Source organism: Cyprinus carpio, chromosome B8 (assembly GCF_018340385.1).
Source record: "Cyprinus carpio isolate SPL01 chromosome B8, ASM1834038v1, whole genome shotgun sequence".
Lineage (NCBI taxonomy): Eukaryota > Metazoa > Chordata > Actinopteri > Cypriniformes > Cyprinidae > Cyprinus > Cyprinus carpio.
Window position 1 is genome coordinate 3,558,395 of NC_056604.1, and position 13,507 is coordinate 3,571,901.

The 13,507-nt window shown below is 34.7% G+C and overlaps 1 protein-coding gene across 3 annotated transcripts in view; it reads right to left on the reverse strand.

The window, feature by feature from the left end:
* LOC109072215 (BICD family-like cargo adapter 1) overlaps positions 1-3,998 on the reverse strand; it is a 35,929-nt gene extending 31,931 nt beyond the window's left edge. For all 3 annotated transcript variants that reach the window (XR_006155384.1, XM_042729262.1, XM_042729261.1), the window contains exons 1-2: positions 3,219-3,998; positions 332-547 (exon numbers count right to left, since the gene is read on the reverse strand). Coding sequence is in view for 2 of the 3 variants with exons in the window: in XM_042729262.1 (XP_042585196.1) it covers positions 332-547; positions 3,219-3,617 (615 nt within the window). In the remaining variant the exon portion in view is untranslated. The remainder of the gene's footprint in view (positions 1-331; positions 548-3,218) is intronic.
* Between the last annotated feature and the right edge of the window lie 9,509 nt (positions 3,999-13,507).

A 13,507-nucleotide genomic window follows, 5' to 3' on the forward strand; every position in this document is an offset into this window, starting at 1 on the left:
ATTTCTTTAAAAAAATTGTCCGTTTAATTTGTCTTTTATTTGTCTTTCTCTTCATCATGACTAGCATTTTTGAAATATGTGCTATATAAATATATTTTTTGTGATACCACAGAAACAGGCTGCATTCTGTCAAAGTCACAGAAAAAAATTCCAGCAGCAGAAAATAAAGAAAAACACCGCTGTAAATCAACTAGACGAGCAGCAGATTCGCCTTTAAGTCTCCAAAACATTCCTTAATCATGAAGTCTAAAGTTTACAGAGCTGTATTCTGCTGTAGTTTCGGCCTCATCTAAGCCACTGTGAACTGTATCAGGCTGAAGTTGTCACTCACCCTGCTGAGCTGCTCCAGCAGTCGATGGTTTTGTTCTGACAGCTCGCTGATGGCTCGGCTCTTGTCGCGGTCGGCCTCTCGCAGCTGCACCTGATGTCTCTCCAGCTCCCCCTGCAGGTGTTGCACATCTGTCTCCAGTTCAGCCACCCGGCCTTCCCACTCGCCCTCACGGCTCTCCAGACGCCGCCGCAGCTCATGCTTCTCCTGCTCCAGGAGCTGGAAGAGGAAAAACAGGGTCATTCACATATATTGAGGAAATCACTGGATTTACCAAAGTTAAATCTTTAATAGATATTTATAGTTTTGTTTAAGGGACTTAGTAGCAAATAAACTTGTAATATGATAAAACTACTACTGTTTTGAACAACATCATTCCAAAGTTTCGGAGTCAGTATGATATTTTAAAAGAAATTAATTATTTAATATTCATCAAGAATGCATTAAATTTACCAAAATTGACATTTATAATATCACCAAATATTTATATTTCAAAAAAATGCTGCTTTCTATTCATCAAAGAATCCTGAAAAATACAACCTATCAAAGTTTCTGCAAAAATATGAAGCTGCACAAATGTTTTCAGCATTGATAACAACCAGAAATGTTTCTTGAGCAGTAACGATGCTGAGAATTCAGCTTTCTTCACAGGAATAAATTGCATTTTAAAATATATTACAATAGAAAACAGTTTCAAATGAAATTGTAATAATATTTTACATTTTTTACTATATTTTTGATCAAATAAATGCAGCCTTGGTGAGCAGAAGAAACTTAATTTCGTAACTCATTAAACAAGAATATTTGTGAAATATATTACTTTTGGACAGATTTTATATGTTCTATGATCTCATTTTTCTCCATGCTGGTAAACTATTATGGCATCAACTCATTTAAATAACCCCACCCCTAAATGTCATATAAAACAGCAGCATATGATTGGTCCCCTTATATTTTGATCATGCACTCTCATAAAAAAGGTACAAAAGCTTTTAATGGGGCGGTACTCTTTCAAAAGTATTAAATTACACCATTTAGGTACTACAATGTTCCATTTAAGTATTAATATGTACCTTTAAGGTACTACTCCACGAATAAATATGGTACAAATTTGTGCCTTTATAAAAAATACCACCCCAGTGACAGCTTTTGTACCTTTTTTCTGAGAGTGTACGGTCTTTAGTAGGAATAAGGTGTAATGCAGACCAGTGTTAGTCCATAATAGCCAGTTATCTGAATTTCATGGTCTGAGACATAGAGTTTTCATGTCATAAAGGGTCAGTCAGGTTGAGTCCCGGGCACTTCTGAGAGCTCTTGCTGTAATTGCAGAAAATGAAATCTGGCACTGATTACGTGCTGTGAAATCCACTGTGAAGGCTATCAATGCAATTAACTGTTAGAAGTCATTTCAGTGCTGATTATTTGCTTTTGTTAGAGGGTGAAGGTTTCCTCAAATTATTTAGAAAAAATAGCGAACTAGGACTTGGATTAAGTCAAGGGGTTTAAGGCAAAGATTGAACTGGGCAGGAGGGACAGTTGCATGGAGAAGCGCCAGGAAGCTGTCTCGCGTCTGGTCCTCAGACGACTGAAGAGAGCCAAAGCACATGAGCTTTGCTTGCAGCATCGCTGAAACAACCATCAGAGCCCATATAGATCTGAACCAGATTCAACTCAGTCAACGTCTTCACGCAGTCCACATCAGTGACAGTAAATGCTTGGGTTTTGACAAACAGCCGTTAGCTCTGCTTCTAATGTTTTCATGATGGCATCCACCATCATAGACATGCTTTTTTATTTTAATGACTGTATAAAAGTGCTTATAACATAACACGAGTCTTAAAAACCATTTGCCTTTGGATCTATGCATATCTTTGTGCAATTAGAAAGAATTTTGAGAACAGCTGGAGTTGTGAGGAAAAAAGTAGACTAACAGTATGTGACTAAATGTGTTCCACTCATTTAAGTGATTATGATACATCCTGATTAATAATTTAAAAGCAGATTGACTGCATAAACATGTAAACAACACATGCCTGTGAAATCAATCACAGCTCTGGAGTAAAAATAAAGCTTTACTTGATTATTGATATTTTAGGAACAAAAGTAAAGCATCCTGATTGTTTTTTTTTCTTTCAATTATTACAAAGAAACTATTTCTATTATAAATTAATACATTAATATATTATATATTAATATATATATATATATATATATATATATATATATATATATATATATATATATATATATATATATATAATTAGAATTATACCCAAAATTGTACCATTTGTTGTTCTGCCTTTAATTCATGCTTTTTTATATCTATTTTCTATATTTATATAGTACACATACAGTACACACTCTGATTGTAAATCAATCAAGCATAGTATTTTTTGTTTGTTTAAATAGGCCTGCTATTAAAAAAACTTGATTCAGTTGCATATTGATTTTTATCATTATTAATTATTATAAATTAACTTGATTTTCATAAATAATATATCATTTGAATTACAACCAGGTTATTAAACTGTACCATTTATTGTACTGCATTCAATTTAATTTTCATTTTTATTTACATCGTTGTTATTGATTTTTAGCCATGTTTACAGTAGTAACTTGTTGTCTGTGAGCTCAGGATAAGTTTTTATTTACATATTTAGGCCTATTTGTTTGTTTGTTAACCTAGTCCTGTTTCATGCACTGAATGTTGATATCAGTGTCGGAAATTTCTTTTATTAACAAGTATGAGTTAAAACCAGTATTAAATAACACTAAAAAGCCATGCTGGTTTGCACAACTTGAAGAATCCAATGGCAGATTTCCCCAAAGACTTTCTTAAAACGAAAACGGCAGGATATTGAAGTATGTTCAGAAGTTTAGAACTTCTCACCTCCAGTTTGTCGTTTAAATCCTTGGTCATTTTGTCATATTGCTTTGTGAGGTCTTGGTTTCGTTCAAGTAGAGCTTTGCCCAGTTTAGCAGCGAGGACCAAGTCCTTCTCCTTCTGCCGGAAGAGCGACAGTAGGTCAGAGTCCTGTCCGCTCACAGGTGTCTCTGAGGCGGATATCTCCAGATCCTCCTCCCGCTCGCGGGTGAGCATGGCCAGCTCCTCCTCCAGAGCCATGCCGAGCCCCCCGTGCGCGGTGTGTAGCAGCGTGAGGGTCTGGTTTTCCGCGGCGGAGTCTGGCGAGTTTTGACGGCTGGGATCGAGCGCTCGGTCCATGCGGTCGCTGTCCAGCTGCGGTGGTGCTGAAATCGCGCTGCGCAGATCGAGGCAAGACGCGAACATCGCCTCAATCACGACAAATCGAGCGCTTTAGACCCGGTGAGCCCGCTTTAGTCCTGGGTCCAGGTGACCTGCTTGGCTCTGGGTGGGTGATAACGCCATGGAAATGGATAAATTGTATCCAGTATATTTATATGCGCTTTATCTGGTCTCCGGCGGCAATCAATTGATCATTGAGCCCAAAGTAATCCATCAAGGCTCGCCAAATCAGTGTAAAACACTCTCGGGATGACTGATCTTCACGTTAACCCCCTTGATGATCACCGTCCAGTCGTTGTGTCCACTCCAGAGCACCGGGGTCCCGGTTATTCCCCATTATTGTCGCCCCTCGCTCACATCCCCGGCCTGTAAGACACACGGATTGCTCTCGTGCGCGAGCCTCCTCCCAACCCCGCGCGTTCTCTCTGCGTCCGTGACGTCAGCTAATCAACCTGCTCCTCGTAGCAGCCCATTGGTGGGTTTTGATAACGCCATATGCTATAGAAGAACTGGGTGAAAGACAGATGAATGTTGCTGGTGTGTTGGGGAACACAAGGTTAATGACCTCTCATGGATAAGGTCAAAACTAACCTTTTCATAATCTGTATTATTTGGTTAACCCAGTATGATTTCATACCAAGAGTTTTCAGCTTTTAAATTGTAGTTGTATCTCATATGGATTGGATCATGGACATGGACTGTGGTGATTTTCTATAGTTTATGATTTTATAGTTGACATTTATGGTTTATAAACACACACACACACACACACACACACATATATACAGTATATAATATATATATATATTATATATATATATATATATATATATATATATATATATATATATATACTTTACAATAATTACAAAAAAAAAATTATTTTCTAATAATTAACTAATTATAATAATTATAAAAATATAGTATATAAAATAATATAAACTAAAATAATATTAATAATTAATATAGAAAATAAAAAACTACGTGAAAATTGCAAAAATATATAAATTATATATTTTTATAATTATACGTTATAATTTATTATTATAAATTGACAATTTTAATTGTTTAATTATTGTTAATTGTAAATATTGTTAAAAATAAACTTAATTTTTATACTTAAAATATAAATATAAATAAACTATAATAAATAATATATACTATATATAGATATATATATATATATATATATACTATATATATATATATATAATATATATATATGTGTGTGTGTGTGTGTGTTTGTGTGTGTGTGTGTGTGTGTTTGTTTGTTTTTCTTTTAATTTTTAGAGTGGAATATGGAAATTTTAGGATAGTAGACATTAAAACAATATCAGTGAATGTCACATAGCTGTTGCGTGTTGAGCATGTTTTGTGCATTATTTGTTTATTTAGATATTTAAGTACTTTTAATTATTGCAGAAAAATAGTTGTGTTCAAATGGATTTAAACTTTATTTGATAACTGTAACCAAGCATGCTAAATGACAGGAATGTAATTATCATGACAGCACACATTCATGACTTCAGTAAATGTTTTGAAAGAGTTTGACCTCATTATTACAGCATGAACATACAAACACCAGATTACAAACATTCAGATTACTGAAAACATTCCACAGCAGCAGAAGCAGAGCATCTGCAGGGAACGCAGGATTGTCTTCCACCCCCTTTGGTACATCCCTGTGATCTGATCTGCTTGAGTGTCCAGAACTAACGGATGTCATTTAATCTCATCTCACAGTGTTGAGCTCAATCATAGTACGAGACATGCTTCAGTGCGCTTGTTTTCTAATGGTTCAGTGCTGCTCTGGGATGAATGTGTTTCAGTGAGACAAACAAAACAAAGACTTCACTTGTGGACCATAATATTGACATACAAAGGAAAGTGGGTCACTCATTCCAGAGCACAAACCATCCAATCACTGTAGGGTCATTTACTGAAGGATGAATGGGAGAAACAACATGTTTGGAGGAGCTTCAGGGGATTGAGGCTGCATTTGTAATCCTTGTGATTAAAGCGCAGTCTCTCACATTTGAGATGATCAATCTGCTCAGCTTTTGTTAAGAGTTAGTTAAATCACAGCAAAATGGTTATCATCATGCAAATGTACAGATGTTACAAGATATACAACTGTACATATATTCACAGATATACACATTTTTATGCATGATAACAATCGGAAAATAACCAGTCAAGTGAGAAAATAAATAATGGTAAAATTTTACTTTAAGCTTTTATGTATAATGCATTATAAAAGTATTCATAATTTAAACGCACGTTTAATATTCAATTTAACATGAATTTAATTACGTTATAATGCATTATATCTTTTCATAAATAATTGCTACCAAAGTTACAGTGCATTTTAATATTTGCAGACTCCTTGTTACATCTGAAATTGGTTGTTTGTTATGTTATTTGATAAAATATACATTTTAAAGGTGTAACATTAATAAATTAGTACTATTTTGGATTATTAATGTTACACAGTTATTCAGTACATTATAAGATAAATAACAAGGCATAATTAATGCATTAAAATAGTTTTGTAATGTATCATAAGGTTTCAAGTAAAGTGTTACCAAAATGATAAACTACAATAATATTAAATAATAAACATCCTTAATTTGAAAGAAGAAAGAATAAACCAAAAACTATACAGTATATATATATATATCATATATATATATATATATATATATATATATTATATATATATATATATATATATATATATATATATATAAGAGATTTTGGTGTTAGAAAAAGTAAACATATAAAGGAGGAAATAAATAAGTAAATATATTTTCTCTCTCATTTTTTGAATACATAAACATAAACAAATAATTGGATCTGTAAATAGATAGATTACAATATTAAAATAAATAAGTAAATAAAACATATAAAGGAGAATACAGAAAGCACATTAATAAATTAATATATTCTTTCTTGATAAAAATGAATATATACAAATGGAAATAGCAACACTTATTAATAACTCGATCAGTAAATAAATAAATACATTTTCATACAATTGCTTTACTAGTCCAAAATAATTGTTTTTATTTTCAAGATGATATATTAATGCTGCTCGCTGAAATCTAAGCATTATACAGTATGTACTGTGTAGTAAGCAGGACACAACAAGTATGCATAATGCTGAACCACCGACTCGAAGAAGAACAATGCTGTCTTATGGTGGAAAAAGTGTGCTTTTTATATTTTATAAATTTTTGTGTATTTTTTTTTTGTGTGTGAGTTTTAAAGTGTGAGAGTGTTACATTTATTCATAAAGATTAATTGAATAATTAATATGTTGCCTAAATAGTTGCACCAGTATACAAGGCAACATCCTACATGCTAAAGCAATCTTCTCTGAATGCATGTTAAATCTATACATTACTAGACATTTAGTTTCATCCATACAGTTAAAATATTCAATAGATCCTTTGCTTATGCTGTTCGGCAATATGTGAATCAATATCAAATTTTCAGTTTAACGTTATTTAATTTGATTTCAGTGCTTGTTTTCTGTTCTTAAAAACTCTGGAGGACAACAGCTCTTAAATGTCCTTATGATTATTATTCCCGTCTGATTGATTTATGATGCATTTGTGGAAGCCCTTTGCTGAAGACATTAGCGTTTATGTAATGCTCTGAGTCATAGTCCTGAACTAGTGACTATCCCACGGCTCTCTTCTACAGGCCTAAGAGAAAATACAAAGACTTTCAGTGCTGTTATACAATCCATACACAATCCACACTTTTGCAGATAAAGAAGCATATCTTCAAATACACAACATTTATTACTTATATAAGAACTAAAGTATTCCTGTGCAATTCCTTCCCAATCCATTGGAGGGAGCTGCGCTCTTCCTTATATCAATATATTTTCTCAAAGTCATTATGCTGTTGACGTGCCTAGTCAAAAATCAACAAAATCAAGACCAACTTAGTCTGGTTTAAGTTTTTTTTTTTTTTTTTTTTTCAGCAGGGAATTTATTTACAATACTTTTTTTCACTATAAGGACACAATGATGGGGGAAGTCGTGACCTAATGGTTACAGAGTTTTGGACTCCTAACCCTAAACTTGTGGGTTTGTGGGTTTGGTGGATAGTCTCGGGCCGGCAATACCACAGCTGAGGTGCCCTTGAGCGAGGCACTGAACCCCCAACTGCTCCCCAGGTGCCGCAGCATAAATCGCTGCCCACTGCTCCGGGTGTGTGTTCATGGTGTGTTGTGGGGTGTGTTCACTGCTGTGTGTGTGCAGAGCACAAATTCTGAGTGGTCACCATACTTGGGTGTGTCACGTCACTTTAACTTTTTTTCACTTTCATAATGCAAATGACTGACTCAGAAAGAAACTAACTTGTTTAAGTGAATGAGTGTTTTTGAATGAATCACTCGAATCATGAACGATTGATTGAGTCACCGCATAAGAACAGCTGCTTTTAGTTTCTGAACTCTTCAGTGTTTTTGAATGAATCGATTGAATAAATGATTCAATGACTTGCTCATTGTCATTTGTATGTAATGTAATGACATAATGATGTATCAGCGATTTTTGAGCTCCACTTAACCACATAAACATATATTCAGAGGCAAATGGGAGCCCCAGGCAAAATTAATCCATAAGGCCCATCTAAGATTTTTCTTATATATATATATATATCTATATAGTATATAATATATATATATATATATATATATTATATATATATATAATTTTACCAGATACAAAAAGTAATCAAAACTTGGGGGGATGCCAAACATTGTAAACATTCGCGAGGCTTGGGCCAAATCTAGTTGTTTATTTATGGAACTTACTGTATATGACCTTTATTTTTAATTAATTGAAAAATCCCAAACACATTTTGATTATGTCAAATCTTCAACCTCTTGAACATAAAAGAGGCTAAAATTTGTCTGATAGGTAGGCCTATGTAAGGATTGAGTGTTTTACTATTGTCATTTTTGCCTTATTGACACACTATTTTCCTAATTAATGCTGTACCAGTTGCTTTGACACAATCCTTGTCCCCTTGTTAACAAGTGCTATATTAAAGAAAGGTGTGACTTGACTTGACATGTAATGATCTCGCGTGTGCGTAAGGTTTTTTTTTTTTTTTTTTTCAGCAGGGAATTTATTTACAATACTGTAACACTATAAGGACACAATGATGGGGGAAGTCGTGACCTAATGGTTACAGAGTTTGACTCCTAACCCTAAGGTTGTGGGTTTGAGTCTCGGGCCGGCAATACCACGACTGGGACGGTGCCTTGAGCAAGGCACCGAACCCACAAATGCTCCCCGGGTGCCGCAGCATAAATGGCTGCCCACTGCTCCGGGTGTGTGTTCATGGTGTGTGTGTGTTCACTGCTGTGTGTGTGCAGAGCACAAATTCTGAGTATGGGTCACCATACTTGGGTGTGTCACGTCACTTTAACTTTTTTTCACTTTCATAATGCAAATGACTGACTCAGAAAGAAACTAACTTGTTTAAGTGAATGAGTGTTTTTGAATGAATCACTCGAATGAACGATTGATTGAGTCACGCATAAGAACAGCTTTTAGTTTCTGAACTCTTCAGTGTTTTTGAATGAATCGATTGAATAAATGATTCAATGACTTGCTCATTGTCATTTGTATGTAATGTAATGACATAATGATGTATCAGCGATTTTTGAGCTCCACTTAACCACATAAACATATATTCAGAGGCAAATGGGAGCCCCCAGGCAAAATTAATCCATAAGGCCCATCTAAAAGAATTCTTATATATATATATTATATATAATATATATCTATATATATATCTATATATAATATATATATATATAATTTTACCAGATACAAAAAGTAATCAAAACTTGGGGGGATGCCAAACATTGTAAACATTCGAGGCTTGGGCCAAATCTAGTTTGTTTATTTATGGAACTTACTGTATATGACCTTTATTTTAATTAATTGAAATCCCAACACATTTTGATTATGTCAAATCTTCACCTCTTGAACATAAAAGAGGCTAAATTTGTCTGATAGGTAGGCCTATGTAAGATTGAGTGTTTACTATTGTCATTTTGCCTTATTGACACACTATTTTCCTAATTAATGCTGTACAGTTGCTTTGACACAATCTGTATTGTTAAAAGTGCTATATAAATAAAGGTGACTTGACTTGACATGTAATGATCGCGTGACAGCTTTACTAACTTAAAAAAGCTTGCCGTGGCACAATTGCGCTTCGGATGTCCTGAGTTCGAATCCCACCACCTGGACCTTTCCCGATCTGTCTCACCTCTTTCTACCACTCACTTTCTGTCAGATCTCTGTCCTATTAAAAAAAATACAAATATTTTGTTTTGTTTTTTACATATATGCTGGATTAAAGTTCACATAATGAACAGAGCTTCTCACAGGATTTTGTGAGACTATCTTTGGTCCTATAGGGTGTAAATGTATTACTTTTTAAAACCTGGTAACACATTTATCTGCATACGTTCTTTCTTTCTTTTTTCTTTCTTTTGTTTTTATAACTGTAGCCTATTGCCTTAATGGTTTGATGTTGTGTACTGTTTAATTAAGAAATCAGAAAAGATTCGCGATGCGAGCTTTGAGTCCCGATCTGAATCATGATTCGTGAACCATTAAGATCTGAATCAATGATTCATGTCATGTGCTCCGAAGTTCCCATCTGAATCAAATGATTAGCAACACGCGATCGTCCTGATCTGAATCAAATGATTCGCGATGCGCGTTCCTAAGTTTCGATCTGAATCAAAAGACGAACCTGCCCCAAAGATTCGCCATTCGCTTTTGAAATCCCCATCTGAACCAAATGATTCGCGTTCCGATTCGAACTGTGTTTCACCTATCAATACGTGCTTTTTTAGAATCATTATAACCGATGTCGAAATTCCAAAATGAATGGCTCTTTTGAACTTGTTTATTTATGCTTGTAAATGAATGACGAGTTTGAATCAACCGGAGCGGTTTCAGCGTAAATGACTCACTCATTTGAATCAGTTTGTTCTTCCTTAGTTCCTTTTCGGGCCTTCAGCCATGTTTATACTACACCTACAGTGCTACTACTGCTTTAGCGATAGTTTTATGAGATTAATTGAAAAATTATGATGTTTACAATTAAAATATCAAAGTTTTTATTCTGCTTTCCACTTCGAAGACATCCAACACAAATCTACGAACATATTCGGGTGAGGTAACAACCTCGTGGTCTAATTTGCTATTGTTAGTATTCCTTTGCTTGTTCGTGTTTGCTACGTTTCTTCAACTTCCTTGCGTATTTTGCAAGTATTTCCAGTTGCAGAGTAAAAAAAAAAAACAGATATTCAGTAACTAACAGCACTGCTACTCATGAGATATTGATTAAATATTAAGGACTGTTGAAAGCAGAAATAAGTAAACCCCCACACCACACATTTTCATAGTGCCGTGTTTTATAGAGCTGCCGAGAGATGTTTGAAGGCTCCATCCACCCCACGCAAACAACTTTAGACTGCAATTAATCAGCAGGTTATCATTCTCTCTCTCTCCTCAAGAATTCAACCTCTTCCTCGCTTTATTGCTGCACACTTTCTTTCATATCACAACATTACACAGTACTCTTTACATCAGCACATTTTCAGTGCAAAGCTAGATTTACAAAAGTGGCTTCTCTTCAAATGGCACCTGTTTAAACTGTTTTTCATTTTCTGCATCACTTATTCAGGATACAACTTTATCCAAAAATAAATATTTATATTTAAATGGCCATAATTTACTTAATTACTATTCACAGAGATCACGTCTGAGGCAACAATATTGCTAAATAACTTTAATATCAGTCTGTTTCTCACACAAAGCAATATATGACTTCAAAATACTTTGCATGCAATTCATTTGGACAATTTATGATACATTTATAATACATTTATGCATTGTATGTCTCTTTACGAAGATGACAGTCATGGTTTCTATAAATTGTTTGGAGATTATTTTTAAAAAATCTCTTTTTATATTGTAGACTAAATTATGAATTCATTTTATTCCTTTAAAGGTACTTGACGAATCATTCCAGAATGCCATCTGACAGACAATCAGTTATTAAGCCTCTCATTAAAAAAACGCAACTTGACCCCAAAGATCTAGTTAATTACAGACCAGTCTTGAATCTCCCTTTTCTGTCAGAGATACTAGGAAAGGTAGCATCCTCACAATTATATTCCTTCTTAGAGAAAAATAGTATCTGTTATGATTTCCAGTTAGGATTTAGACCGTATCATAGTACTGAGACTGCTCTTATTAGAGTTACAAATTACCTGCTCTTATCATCTGAATATGGTTGTATCTCTCTATTAGTGCTACTGGATCTTAGCGCTGCATTCGACACTATCGACCACAACATTCTTTTGAATAGACTAGAATACTTTGTTGGCATTAGTGGAAGTGCATTAGTATGGTTCAAATCGTACTTATCTGACCACAATCAATTCGTAGCAGTGATTGAAGAGGTGTCATATTGATCACAAGTGCAGTATGGAATACCTCAAGGCTCAGTACTAGGGCCGTTACTCTTCACGCGTTACATGATACCCTTGGGAGATATCATCAGGAAACACTGTGTTAGTTTTCACTGTTATGCTGATGATACTCAGCTCTATATTTCTTTGCTGCCTGGCGAAACATACCAATTTGAAAAACTAACGGAATGCATAGTCGATGTAAAAAACTGGATGACAATTAATTTCTTACTACTAAATTTTGAAAAACAGAGGTGTTAATTATCGTACCTAAAACCTCCACATGTAATAACCTAGAACACTGTCTAACACTTGATGGCTGCACTGTCAATTCTTCTTCATCAGTTAGGAACTTAGGCATGCTATTTGGTAGCAATCTTTCCTTCGAAAGCCATGTTTCTAGCATTTGTAAAACTGCAGTTTTTCATCTCAAAAATATATCTAAAGTGGGGCGGGGCCGAGAGCCGTGGGAACGGAGAGAGGCCGGTGGAGTGATTGGGAAATGAGCGACACCTGCTCCACTCACCGGTCTCGAGTCCTACGGAGGAGATTGGAAGGATACAAAAGAGGAGCAACGACTGTGAAGGACGAGAGAGGACCAGGCCTGGGCTTTATTTTGTGGTTTGGTTTTTGTTTTATGTTTATTTGGTTATTTGAGTGTCCGCCGGTTCCCGCCTCCTTCTTCCCATGATTATGGAGTTTTTATATTGTTACAATGACATCACTAAATTCAATGATGAACTGCCTTTAACTGAAAATTGAGTGTTTACTATTGTCATTTTGCATTGACACAATTTTCATATTTGATACTGTAAAGCTGCTTTGACACAATCTTTATTGTTTAAAGCGCTATAAAAATAAAGGTGACTAATAAAGTTGAGTAATATCTTAAAAACATCCATGTGACAGCTTGGTATTTTCAGCTATGCTGAGCATCATAATTGAGATGCTATGATGTAAATGGGAAATTATGTAATTGTAGCCCTAAACAATCTATTCTTAAAATATGAATAGAAATGGCCCTTTTTTCCACTGTCCACCATTTTCCCTTATAAATACTCATGTGTCATTGGCTCAGATAACAGCAATAGCCTGTTGCCTGGTAACATTGCTAGAATGCTTGTGTTTGAGAGAGAAATGCTGCTTTTGTGTCTCTGTCCCTTTTCCTTTCTTTTTCTAACAATAATATTTATACTACACAACCATCTAAATTTCTAACAGTACACCCACTGATGATGAGCTTTATATGTAACAATCAGTCTGGACATTATTTTGCAATCTGTTATCAGTGGAATTATTTAGCAGCTTGATATGAAGCATAATGCAGAAGTTGACAGGAAGCATCACACCACATGCCAAAACTTTGTCACTCTTCCCTGGCTATTGATGA